Genomic DNA, 14342 nt, shown 5'->3' with positions numbered 1-14342 from the left:
ACACACCTCTTTTGGGGCATTCGCTGGAATGTACAACCATAACGAAGATCTAGGGTTCCACCACCTGCAGGACCGCGTTCACCAGTCTGCCCGGCAGACACCGACAGTGTTCTAGGTGTGGTGGATGAAGGCAGACAAGTTGGATTAATGGGTAATGCTACAGCGCTGGGGACACTGGATGTGAGACTATAGGACAGAGTCAACCTCCAGACGGAAAAAGAAGACCCAACGAGAATCACTACGTAACAATTTTGGCGTCTAAGTGGGAAAAACAAAAGTTGGATACCATGAGGTGGCAACTCGTCCTCCTCCTTGCGACCCACCTGCTAAGTCTACTGAACCACTGCGAAGCCGCGGCCAAGGCCAAGGGTAAAAACCAAGGCCCGTCCAAGAAGCCTGTGAACTCTCCCAAAGGGAAGGACCTTAATAACACAGCCGTGCCTCCGGTGGTCACCACCAGAAAGGTGAGACCTCCAGTCGTCATGACGTACGAGAAATGTATGGGCTACTTCGACGTCAGCGGACAATGGGACAAAGAATTTGATTGTAACCACACGGTCCACTCGTACTGCTGCGGGACGTGTTCTTTCCGATACTGCTGCGACACGAAAAGCAAAAGGCTTGACCAGGTTTCGTGTAAGAAACCTCTATGGACGGAGACAACCAGCACTAGCGTCATCGACGTGGTGGAGGTCGATGCTTATGACCCGCTCAATGACAAAACCAACACCACGGTCTACATCACCTGCGGGGCGATCGCCTTCATATTTATCGCTGGGGTCTTCGCCAAAGTGACTTACGACAAAGCGAGACGTCCACCTCGGGAAATGAACATCCACAGGTAAGACGGAAGCCACCAGTTAGGGAGCCTCGCTATTAGCAGAGACCCACGTTTCACACCGATAATAATAACTTAAATCATGTCTTCCCGAGGAAATAGAATATCATGTCTGCATATACCTACACACTAAAGGTCCCATTCCGGTGGGTTTTCACCAACTCAGGGTCTTGGGTGCCAAACGCCACCAACATTACCAACGTCAAGCCATGAAATGATCCATCTGTTCCATTCATTAACGTAGCCCTGTGCCACAAAACCACTATAATCCCGTGGGTCCTTTCTTCCAACAAATTCAAGAACTGGGTGGCCCGATAAGCGTCTCAGATTAACTTGGCTGCAACTTTGTATCCATTATGAGACGGAGAGGGATTTAACCCTTTGAGATCCAATGACACACTCTGGTACACAAAGAGTTAAGACATGGTTGGAAAATTAAAAAGAATTCCATGATTCTCTGTATTAGGCGGCCCGGAGCCTCTTCTAGCCCCACGAGGGGGGGTTGGGAAGGCAAAATGTATATGTAGCCATCGCACCCTGGACCGGGGACAGGGTTTATATATTTGGCATTGGTGGCGGAACGTGGAACAAACATGTGGTTATTATGTAACATGTAAGTTGTATGTGCCGTGACGCTGCCGCTTAACACATGAAAATCTGACTGCAGATCCACAGAGCCCGCGGTAATGTGGCGGTTCTGTGCTTTCAGCCACTGGGCACCCTGGGCACACAAGAGGTTAACCTCCCTGCCATTGTGTTGCGCAATCCAACACACGCCATTTATATATAATATCTAAATTTTTGGGGGCATTTTAATACGTCTTGTCTTTACTGGTGTGGAATGGGTCGAGGAATTTCAGTGGCGCTCACCCTGTGCTCCATCTATAATCTGGGGTACGAGACCTCATCTGGCTCTCAATGTGAATCCCCGTCGTGTATTTTCGATTGTCAGCTCCTTGGGCCAGATGAACACAGACAAATATTTACCCCCCATGAGTGGTAGCTGTTCAGTATAGGCAAAAAAACGCTAAACCCCTATTTTTTACTTTATTTTCTACTATTAGCAGTCCTATGATCTCCCACTGTACATTCTCCGGCTTCCTCGGCTGGACGGCGACTCCATGCAAACACAACCCAGCCAGCACAGATTTTATCAGACAGTTAGAGACAGACTGAATCAGATATCACGGCTTCTTTAGCAAGGGTGACATTTCCAACGTAGAAAAGACTGGATTCCCCCAAATACCGGGTTACCCACCCGGTGATACCGCCCCAGTGGGCTGATAATTGCCCCCAGTTTGGGGGCTCTCACGTTCCCTGTTAAAAGCTCTAGTGCTAAGGGATACACGAGGACTCTCGAGCATCCCTGGGGATCCTTCTTATCAAAAGAGCAGGGAATCGAGTCAATTTAACGGCGGCCGTAATCGCTCCAACCCCAGAGTGGCATAAGGCTGGACTCCAACTCCCATCATGAAGATTCTGGACTCCCTGGCAGGGTTACAGAAACAAACCCCGCTGCGCATGGCCGTGTCAAATATCCAATCAAGATGCCCCCTCTCATAGAGCATATAATAAAATAAATGAAAGAGTACATCTAGGAACACCCGGGGAGGAAAAAGAGCCCACAATTTTCTATTAAATTTCCACCCACTACTTTAAATGGCAAAATGCAGCGCCCCCCTCTGGTAAGAGGTAAATACCCCCCTACTAAAGAAGAGGGCAGCTGTTTAGTGAACATTGCCCTCCTCAGGATGGGTGGGTATGGATACCCCGCATATCGGACACAAAATGACATAAATTGCATCATAATTACCCTGACGTCACCCCCCCCCCCAAAAAAAAAAAATCACAATTATTAATAACACAATCATTATCCTAATGCTAAACCTGGATTTCATTTTGTGATATGTTGAAAATTAGGAATTTTTTGTTTTTGAATCCAAATCATTCCAATACCTAAAGTAGCTAGAAATGAAACGCACGATGAAAATGTGACATTATTGTGTGATTGGTGCAGATATAATGGGGAAAAAATATTTGAATATGGGAGGTAAAATAATGTTTTTTATTTGGTAAAGCCAGACCATAAATGGGTTGCCATAGATCTATAAGAGATTCACACGAGGATTCCCCAAACGGCGCTCGTACTGATCTAACAAATAGATTATATATAATAATAATATCATTTTATAGTAACTTATTTTATATTATTGTTATTATATTTTTTTTTTATATTTATTATTATTTTATATGTATTATTTTATTTATTATATATATATTTTAATATTTTATATTTATTATTATTATTATTATTATATTTATATTTATTATTATTATTATATAAATAATATATAAGCAGGGTATTATTAGAAATCCTGGGTTATCTGTCATAAAGTCTTTGCTAATACTCCAGAAAACATAAAGCAAGAAATTACACAGAAAAAAGAACGGTCATCAGCGTTATCATAGTTATTTATTGTTTTATATATCGCCATCATATTCCGTAGCGCTGTACAATGGGTAGACAGGACATAACAAGTATTATATAACTTATAGAAACAACGGGTGAGGGGGGCCCGGCTCACACGAGCTTACAATTAAGGATGCCTATTAGGAGCATTCTTGTTTGATACATTGTATAGCAGCATGCTGGCTCAGAGACTGAGGGCCACCGACGGCCACTGACGGCCACAGACGGCTTGTTCTCCAGACGATCCCCAAGATCTTCTTCTTTGGAAAGAAAAGGGCTGATAATTGAAATATTGGATTTTATTATTTTTAGACAGCATGATGGGGGTTCTCGTTGTAAAAACTTCCCAACAGACCCCGGAGTGATTTTATTTGGAGGAACGCGTCCCGCTCGCCCGTAGCCCGGCCAGGGTGCGATGTTTATGAAGAGCCGGCTGCTCTCTGCTGGAGGTTAACGTTCCGGATCTGCCTCGGGGGGTTAAATAAGACGATTCGTTTTCTGAGGTTCTCAGCCAGAGTTTCTCGGCAGAACGTTATTTACAGAGAGTTCCTTCCGGATTCCTCCTAACGCCAAAGCAATAAACACGGCCACGGTAGGGGGCTGTAAAGGGGGGGGATTTATGCTGGGAAGGGGGTCGGTTATTCTGGGCCAATGCGAGCCAAGTGTGAAGCGCGTTAGGCTAAAGGTCAGGAAGACATCATCTTGCTTCAGCAAAGAAAGGAGTCAGATCCCTGCCCGGCCCTCGCGTGCTCCTAATCTCAGTTCAGTTATATGCGTCTTATGACATCATAGCTTAAAGGGCAAACGCTCTTCATGCCAGGCTCCAGGGAGTTGGGGGAAGAAGAGATTGGCGGAGAAGAGGCTGAGAGACAAAAGATACAAAGTAAGGAAAGGAGAGAAGGGTTCAAATAATGCAACGGGAGACGCCGGCCCAAAAACGTAGACCCGGCCACCTCCCTACATCATCACGGGGGTTGATTCTCCTGCCGCTGACCAGCGAGACCCCCCCCACCGGTGTCTACCGGGTTTGTGATGCTTCTACGTCATGCTGCTACATGATGATGTCATCAGATGCTCATGACCTCAGTGGGTTCTAGGAAGATTTTTTTGGGTTCTATTAGAAGCGGAAATAACAACGCGGCGCCAGAAACTTCCATTTGGATCCTATTTGCTTGGATTGATTGTTCAAAGCAAGAGACCCGCTCTATTCCCCTGATGCCCCTCTTCCTTCTGCGCTGCCCTTCTCTCCTCCCCCGATGCCCCTCTTTTCTAGGAGGTCAGGATGTTTGCTGGGTATGAGGGGATCGCAGCCCTAAAAGCCCCGTAATGTGTATAGAAACAGCAGGAAACGGGTGAATTAAGTTGTAAAAACTTGTGTAAAATTGTGTAAAAGACATAATGCCGTCAAACATGTAAGTAGAGGGGCAAAGAGTGGTAGAGGGGGCTCCGCATCCCCGCGAGGGGCCCCAGATGGTGTCCGACCTTCTTGCCCCAGAACTCATCTCCTGCCTCTAGTGAGTTAATTCTGGATCCACACGGAACACGCAGCTCACCACGGAACATTAATGTGCAATTCCACCCCCACACGCATGCACACACACAGATACATACACACTCACACGCTAACACCAGTCGCCATGGAAACCTTGACTTATTTATTTAAAGATACAGTTGATTCAGTCACCTGCTTTCAAGCAGGAATATCAAGCATAACATACTGGGAGCAAAAGCACCAACTGGAAGTCCTATATATGATCACAGCGGGGCGAATAGGTTGGGGGGGGCAGCTCCAGACTGTGTGACCCCCAGAATCTGCCCCTTCACCCTGAGATTGGGGCAAATCCTGAGAGCTCCCAGGTATGGTCATTATATATAACAGATTCTTTACTGGTTGCCCAACTGGTTTCCAACGTGGCCAAGAAATTAACCGTCAAAACGCTCAGCGCGATGGAAAACAGGTGGGGTGATACGAGGTCCCTCTGACATCATTACCTGCGTTCTGAGCTCATATCTATTCCGCCGACCAGTCAGGCCTCTGCAGGGTTTATTAGGGGCTTTAGAATCACGATTAATGCTTCCTGCAAATTGCTGTGGCCTGTAATACCTATCCCCCAGAGCACCGGCTGTTTAGCTCTGCAGATGAGTTTTTCTGATCACGGCCCGGTAATGAAACCCATTTTAATCTAAAAAAGGTTTTCACGAAGCTAAATGCACTGATTCTTAGCAGATCTGGCCGGTAAATGGGTTCTCAAAAGAATTTCATCAGCCTAAAACATCTGTTTTGAAACACAGCGGCAAAAACATCCAATTCCAAAAAAAGCCTACAGTTTAAGGCGCGATTAGTAAAAACACCCGACACACTGTGCAGCGATCAGGAAGCACACTATGGAGTATAGGCTACGGGTGGGTGGCTCTTGATGAGCGCAAAGGACAGGCAGGGATTATTTAGGAGTTTTGAGTAATGAATTCCATCCATACGTTGTTTACCGGCAGGGAATCCGTAGCGCGCGCCGGTAATCAGAGAAAAGGAAATAATGCTATCGTTTCCACGGAAACATATCTGAAAGGAAATCTTAACCCTCATTGATTGCTAAGGAAACAGCCAAGCCGCGAACAAACCGGCGAACTGTGCAGAAATGGCAGGTAGGGGCTATTAACCACTTCACGTCCGGAGGCTTCTAAGAACGCCGGGTGTGACTGCAGACTGTTCCTACGATCAGCTCAGTAATGAAGTGGTTAAAGAATATTTTAACCAGATAAAGCCCGCGATGGGGCCAATGTTTTCAGCGATGCCAAAATACACAAAAATTAAGTATTTTTTTTACAATTCTGCTACAATTTCCCATTAACAGACTATTTTCGTGTTAAATAAAACAATCCTGTTAGTCCCGGGAGGCTCCGTTTGGCTGGGTCACCTGTGCTAAAGCAGGGGCTGTATCTATTCCTAAGCAGAAGTTGCAGCAGTGTCACCATAATCTTGCAGAGATCAATCACCATTACCTGGCCAGGCCCCTCCCCTGTGACAGCGCCCTGCCTGCTGCTCCTTGGGGGTGGGGCCTGTCTCGCCGCTTGCGTACTGCCTCAGGTGGTGCCTGTGAGGTCATCATTGCAGCTTTCTGCCGAAGCAGCAGACTCAGCCCAAGAGCTGCAGGGTTAGAGACTCAGTACTGCTATAGGAGGCACCATGGAGCCCCCTGACCCACCCCAACCTGGCAGACACTGCAGGGTATAGACCTCACCCCCTGCTGTCTGCCCCAAAGCCTGTCAGAAGTGCGAGCTTCAGACTGTCAGGAGCCCCTCAGTGCAAACAAGGTACGTGGCGATTACAGCTACTAAACTGGTACTGAGGGGGCACCTGGGTGTCTAATGCCCCCACCAGCACCCTTCCTACCCCCTGCTGTGCCCTGCACCCCCCCTCTGTGACAGTTACCCTTGTCCCCCTCTCTGGCTGTTACCCCCGCACTCCCCCTCCCTCTGTGGCTGTTACCCCCGCACTCCCCCTCCCTCTGTGGCTGTTACCCCCGCTGTATCCAGCTTGACATCCCTCTCCCTCTCCCTCTCCCTCTCCCTCTCCCTCTCCCTCTCCCTCTCCCTCTCCCTCTCCGTTTCCTGAAACACTTGGTTGCGTAACAATGTATCTAAAGATCTGGGGCTTTGCCTGTCATTGTACAACGCTACAGAATCTGTTGGCGCTACCTGAATCCAAGCCAGTGAATGAATGCAGCAGCAGTATCTGAGCTGATATACTTAATCTGTCTCACCTGTGCTCAAGCATAGAGGTCATGTCCTATTACTGGGGTATTTTGCCTCTAATTCCCATCAGGGAGGGGGCTTAATGCCTCTTAGTGCTGATTTCAGGGGCAGGTTGAATTTACCCCGGTGTAATGCGGTCAGGGGGCGCACGTTTGGCGCCACTGCCCTTTATTGTGTATATTTGTATTTAATGTTTTTATGAGCCGGGCCCCCAGGGGTTAATGAAACACCTGATTAATGTGACATCTGTCAGCTGGTTGGGCGAGTTAATGATGTGATTGGCTATAAACATTTGGGGGGTTAATGTACATTTTAATGATTTCTTCTGAATTTATAACGTTGCTGTAATTAAAACCTGCTGAGATCTGTCACCGCTTTGGGCTTTCTCTGTGGTACAGAGGCTTGCTGAGTGTCCTGGGAGTTGTAGTACAAAGCAGCTGGCAAAAGGTTTCCAACATCAACATGATGTATGGTTTAAAAATCATGGAGAGATGTGTATGTGCTATATATGTATATGATGTGTAGTATGCGCTGTATATGTATATGATGTGTAGTATGCGCTGTATGTGTATATGATGGGTAGTATGGGGATGCGCTATAGGTATATATGATGGGTAGTATGGGGATGCGCTGTATGTATATATGATGGGTAGTATGGGGATGCGCTGTATGTGTATATGATGGGTAGTATGGGGATGCGCTGTATGTATATATGATGGGTAGTACGGGGATGCGTTATAGGTATATATGATGGGTAGTACGGGGATGCGCTGTATGTGTATATGATGGGTAGTATGGGGATGCGCTGTATGTGTATATGATGGGTAGTATGGGGATGCGCTGTATGTATATATGATGGGTAGTATGGGGATGCGCTATAGGTATATATGATGGGTAGTACGGGGATGCGCTGTATGTGTATATGATGGGTAGTATGGGGATGCGCTATAGGTATATATGATGGGTAGTATGGGGATGCGCTGTATGTGTATATGATGGGTAGTATGCGCTGTATGTGTATATGATGGGTAGTATGGGGATGCGCTGTATGTATATATGATGGGTAGTATGGGGATGCGCTGTATGTGTATATGATGGGTAGTATGGGGATGCGCTGTATGTATATATGATGGGTAGTACGGGGATGCGCTGTATGTATATATGATGGGTAGTATGGGGATGCGCTGTATGTATATATGATGGGTAGTATGGGGATGCGCTGTATGTATATATGATGGGTAGTATGGGGATGCGCTGTATGTATATATGATGGGTAGTATGGGGATGCGCTGTATGTGTATATGATGGGTAGTATGGGGATGCGCTGTATGTGTATATGATGGGTAGTATGGGGATGCGCTGTATGTATATATGATGGGTAGTATGGGGATGCGCTGTATGTATATATGATGGGTAGTATGGGGATGCGCTGTATGTGTATATGATGGGTAGTATGGGGATGCGCTGTATGTGTATATGATGGGTAGTATGGGGATGCGCTGTATGTATATATGATGGGTAGTATGGGGATGCGCTGTATGTGTATATGATGGGTAGTATGGGGATGCGCTGTATGTATATATGATGGGTAGTATGGGGATGCGCTGTATGTGTATATGATGGGTAGTATGGGGATGCGCTGTATGTATATATGATGGGTAGTATGGGGATGCGCTGTATGTGTATATGATGGGTAGTATGGGGATGCGCTGTATGTATATATGATGGGTAGTATGGGGATGCGCTGTATGTATATATGATGGGTAGTATGGGGATGCGCTGTATGTGTATATGATGGGTAGTATGGGGATGCGCTGTATGTATATATGATGGGTAGTACGGGTATGCGCTATAGGTATATATGATGGGTAGTATGGGGATGCGCTGTATGTATATATGATGGGTAGTATGGGGATGCGCTGTATGTGTATATGATGGGTAGTATGGGGATGCGCTGTATGTGTATATGATGGGTAGTATGGGGATGCGCTGTATGTATATATGATGGGTAGTATGGGGATGCGCTGTATGTGTATATGATGGGTAGTATGGGGATGCGCTGTATGTGTATATGATGGGTAGTATGGGGATGCGCTGTATGTATATATGATGGGTAGTATGGGGATGCGCTGTATGTATATATGATGGGTAGTATGGGGATGCGCTGTATGTATATATGATGGGTAGTATGGGGATGCGCTGTATGTGTATATGATGGGTAGTACGGGTATGCGCTATAGGTATATATGATGGGTAGTACGGGGATGCGTTATAGGTATATATGATGGGTAGTATGGGGATGCGCTGTATGTGTATATGATGGGTAGTATGGGGATGCGCTGTATGTATATATGATGGGTAGTATGGGGATGCGCTGTATGTGTATAGGCATAATTATGCTTTTTTGCCCCCATTAGGGCATATGAGCCGCTGCCAAATGGGTTCAACGAATGCATTGTTGGTAAAGTTGGGTAAATCGGGTAATTTAAAGTGAAGGCCCCTGGTGGAAGCGCGGAGTCGGTTGTGTTTAGAATTATCTCTGCTGCTTGTTTCATGTGTGTGTGATGTGGATACAGTGTAGCCGGACCCCGTCCGGAGCGCATTATATTTTGGGGCCTCCATGGCTCCTGATTTTTATCATCCCCGGCTGTCCAGTTTCCTGTAAACGTGACATTTCCATGCGCCACATGCGGGGTCCCTGCCTGACTTGCACCCCCCCCCCACGGGCCGCTGTCAAGACTTTTATGCTTGAACATGATGTAATGTGTTTGTGTTACCATGGAAATGGGGGAATTGTGTAATTATCTCCGTCAAGCACCGTTATGCCACCAACAAGCTGGGGCAGCCGGTAACCGTTTGAAGCAGTTGCGCATGTTTGAGTCCAGTGTCTGCTAAATGGTGCTATTTCGGGATTCAAAGCTGGATGGCTTTAGAATAGAAAACCCCGCAGGGTATTTATAAAGGGCAATCCTGGTGCAAAGTTAAATACTGGTCTTATCACCATAGCAAATGATAACATTTATTCTATTGGTTGCTATGGTGATAAGACCACGCTGCACGAGAATGACTTTTTATTAAAAAAAAGTTTTTTGTTTTTTTTTATGCTCGTTCTACGTTATGTGGATTTCCAGTCTCTGTTCTGGATACTAGATGCCCCCCCTCCGTCCCCTCCGTCGTGAATGAGAGTAACGTTTTTAGATATATTTTTCCTTTTATTGGTGCGTCCGCCGAAAACTGCCCCTCTTGGATGATGACGTGCCAAGCCGCGTCTCCGGCACGTGTGATCGGTTTGGCTAAGGCTGGTGGGTTTCCTGTGTCGCGTATGAATTGTGGCCGCTTTGATTTTCGTTTGGGGGTCAATAAGGCTTCGTTTGTAGAGAACGTATCTCGTCGGGAACCTATAAATCCATCCTTGTCAAACCTGCTTCTCCCCGGTGGGCGACCCATCAAGACGCGTGACGGGAACGGCTGGAGCACTCCGCTAATGCATTCCACCATCTCTCCTCTATCACCTATCGAGCCGCTTGATAAATGACCCCTCGCCGCTCTGGAGGACGCGTCTTTTGGTAACCCTTTGATTGTCTGGCGCGTGGGGGATGCTTTACTCAACACTCCGTCTCGCCGAGCCATCTTATGGTCGGGAAGAGAAAAATAAAGTGTAAGCTCTTTGGGACGGTCTTCTGAAATGTTCTCATTCCGAATCTCATTCTATTGTCTGCCCTTTCGTGAGCCGTGTCTCACGTGTGTCTTTTTCTGGATTTCTGCGTGTGGAGGGGTTTCCCAGCGCCCGTGGCCCGTCTGTCACTGAGGTGTCACATTGGCCGCAGGATATTTCGTGTCTGCTGTCTGTGCGTTCGCTGCTGACGCGCTCTTTGGAAACGGATCAAGAGTGATTAAGAATTCATTATACGGAATGGCGAACACCTGTTACTGCTGAATAGAGACAGAGAATGGGCTGATATTACAGAATCGAGACAGTTTGGTCCGTTCTGGTGGCGCTGGGAGCGCATGCTCTCGACTCGAAGAAAAGGTCTATTAAGTCGTACGTAAAAATGATAATTTCCTGTAATCGGAAGACACATTTCAGAACTCGGCAAAAAAAAGTTCACCTTGTAACAAAATGTCTCCAATTACCCAGCTTTTAACCTTTTTTTGTTGAACCCGCTTATTTTTGTCTCTGGTATCGACCTGTTTGCCTTATTTTGAAAATCGAGGTTTGTTGTTGGGGAGAAATAACCTGCTTTTCTGTTTCGTTTCAGGGCTTTGGCTGATATTTTGATCCAGCAGGGACCCATCCCGATTCCACATTGTGAGAGAGAAGCCATGTCTGCTGTTGATAACTCTCCCAAGGAAAACACACCCGCGAGAACCTCAAAGAACCATTACACCCCAGTGAGGACGACAAAGACCAACCACGGGACAGGTGGGATTACGTGGTTTCCTTGTTTTTTTTTTAACATTGAATGAGGCAGTAGACCAAATGCCACGGCGGGGCGCTGAATGTTTAAATTAATGACCTGATGTAACAGAAGTTATGAAAAGAGACCTGGGAAAGGGCCAAAGGTCCTTGGGGTCAATGGTTGTGATGGTCATGATGATCGTGGTGGAAAAGGGGGCATCCGTTTCCCTTCTCATCAGATCTTGTTTGTAGAGCTTTGGTTTCTACTGAAGAGTTGTCCTATACTGCGAAGGCCACGAGGTAAGTGTCCGAGCGCCGGAGAACTGCATTGGGAGCTTATACACTGCCCTGATGCATGCTGGCAAACCGCTGATCCTGATCACACACTAAGTGCTCTCGGGGGTATCCTTAAAAATTATTATTTGTATGGCTTACCTTATTTCGGTCACACGTTTCCTCATGTGAGCACCGGTGGACCTTTCGTTCTCACCGTGTGCTCCGCGTGTCCTCTGAAGGACAAAGAGATGAACTGGCCCACCTGTCCTCCTGTGAAGAAGTCCTAGATACCCTCAAGTTTTGTCTGGTGTGAGGATAGACTTGGAAGACTCCTCTCTCTGTAACTGGCAGCAGTTTCTTTGAGGATAAGGGTATTTTTTTTTCCATCCTTCGTATGTTAGAAGTCTAAATATAAACAGCATATGTTGACGTGATAGAATTTAACAAAGTTAGACTTATGGAACATATGCCATTCCTTCGCTGTCATCATCACTCTGATCCTTTTTCGCCTTATTGCACTTTTTTTCCAAGAAGGAAAAAGATATGCTTAAGCCACAGTGGTGTAGAGCCATATCTCATATCTGTTAAAAGCAAAAACTTATCGTTTTTTTGGCTATTGAGACCCATTCTGTCAGCTTCCGGCCTAAAACCACGTCCATGTTCCTTGTGTTCCATCTCCATATTACTTGACCTCTCCCGTTGGATCACAAGGACGGATCTCCAGACTATGTCAAGGTATTTTAAGTGTATTTGGGACTGAGCTTCATAATATCCATGGATACTTTGTAACTGCTGTTAACCCATCATAAGCCAGAGGCAGAAACAAAATATTAGAAAGGCCATACAGTTTCATGACCAAGTCAACCTCAACGTGTTAATTGTGGGAGAATAACGACTTGATGTTGAGCATTCGGTTAATGGAAAGCCGTTTTCATCCTGTAGTCCTGCAAAAAAATTCCATTACTGTAAATTATTTTTCCTGCCTCGAAGAATCCGGCACCGGGGGGGGGGGGGGGGGGGGCAGCAGATGGGACGCGAGAAAAAATGTGATGTTCCCAGATACAATAATTCCCAAGTCATCCTCGTTATAAAATGGTGCGCAGAGTGAAGATCCGAGGACGTATAGATCAGCGTTCCCGACATCATCCTACGGTCAATTAAATCTGTGTGTGGGTAAAGATTAAGCACAGATCTCCGAGTGCTTCATTGATTGTTGCTATTGACGTTTGCTGGGCTGGGAACTTTGCCAAATTCAAAGGAGTTTTGACTCTTGGCTTTGATCCACTCGGGGGTGGAGGGGAGGGGGTTAATGTGGTATGATGGGCCGACCTTTAATTTAAGATAAAGGGATGCAATTTAAGGAACATGTCTTCCTTTCTCAAACCGGGAACGGCCTATTTCTGGGATATTATAACATCAAAACCACTTAATCTAGATAAGATCCCAAATGCTACCGGCAGCTCTCTTTGATCAAGATGTTTTTCCCGTGCCGGTAAAACTGGATTTAACGCCGATGCTCTAGAATTTTCCCAGGCCTGGAAACATTCGGGATATATGTTTCTTTTCTTTAATAAGTCTCCCTCTGTTTCGTAAGATTAGCGGTTAGTAAGCCTGGCGTTCCTCTCTCTCGAATGCACAGTTAACAATTACGTGGCTAGCCTGCCAACGATGTAACGTCTTCCAAACTCATTTTTCACGGGGCGCGACTGACGACGTAGCGTTTAGGCGGATGAATTAACGCCGAGGTGTGTGTCTTGTCCGATATATCCAGCCTCCCCTTGGAAACAATAATGTATCTGCTTGTTAGATTCCAGCCTACTGTGCGCTGCCATCTGCCAAAAATGTGCCAGACAGAGAGCTTCCTCGTTATATCAGAAAGAAGCGCGTTCGTTCCCGCGTAACAGCTTGGCAATGTAATTTAACCCTTTCATATAAGCACCAGCATACCTAGAACTTAAAGAAATGGCTCGCCGCGCGGCGGCCATCCACAGCCGGCTGGAATGGCGACGTATTCCTCTTCTCACGCGAGTCTGAAATTAAACCACTTATTTCGAGCTCACAAAAAGGCGTGCAGACGAGCGAGGAGCGAGGAGTGAGGAAAAGAGGTGTGAAGGCTCCTGGTCAGTGGATGAAGCTCTTGACTTCATTCTTCTATGCGCCCGTCTTTCCTTTTCTTTGTGTTCTTTTTTTTCTAATCCCTAAATGTTCCTGATGAAGAACAGACCAGAGGCGGCAGATCGTGTATTTTTGGCAGAGATATGGGATTCTTCTAAAAAATTAATACTATGTATCGCTGAAACAAAGCTCTGTTGACCTCTACGATGTCATACATAGGAATTAGCAGAGACATACCTCATCGCTGTGTCATTTATAACCTGTGTCATTATATGAATCCAGCCGGTGGAAAGATCTCTTACTGTCTGATATTAATATAATTCTATGAAGTCATTTACCTTTATAGTGTAAAGATAAAGACACAGTCCAGAAATCGATTTCTAGATACGATGTTCATGTTAAATAATTCAAAATAATAAGATCATTCTAGGGAATGTATAAATATTTTTCTAAAATGCCTTAGAAACTAGAGATTTGTAATAAAAGTAAGA

At 46.0% G+C, this 14342-nt stretch overlaps 1 protein-coding gene across 1 annotated transcript in view; it reads left to right on the top strand.

Moving 5' to 3' along the window:
- The first annotated feature begins 287 nt into the window (after positions 1–287).
- LOC149281926 (protein shisa-6-like) overlaps positions 288–14342 on the top strand; it is a 63303-nt gene continuing 49248 nt past the window's right edge. The window contains exons 1-2 of the mRNA XM_089498828.1: positions 288–841; positions 11321–11472. Of these exons, the coding sequence (XP_089354954.1) occupies positions 288–841; positions 11321–11472 (706 nt within the window). The remainder of the gene's footprint in view (positions 842–11320; positions 11473–14342) is intronic.

The sequence above is a fragment of the Sceloporus occidentalis genome, unplaced genomic scaffold, assembly GCF_023333645.1.
Source record: "Sceloporus occidentalis isolate IW3139 unplaced genomic scaffold, rSceOcc1.0.p SCAF_126, whole genome shotgun sequence".
In the NCBI taxonomy this organism is placed as follows: Eukaryota; Metazoa; Chordata; class Lepidosauria; order Squamata; family Phrynosomatidae; genus Sceloporus; species Sceloporus occidentalis.
Note: the sequence above shows the minus strand (reverse complement) of the source record. Positions and strands in the feature narration are given on the sequence as shown.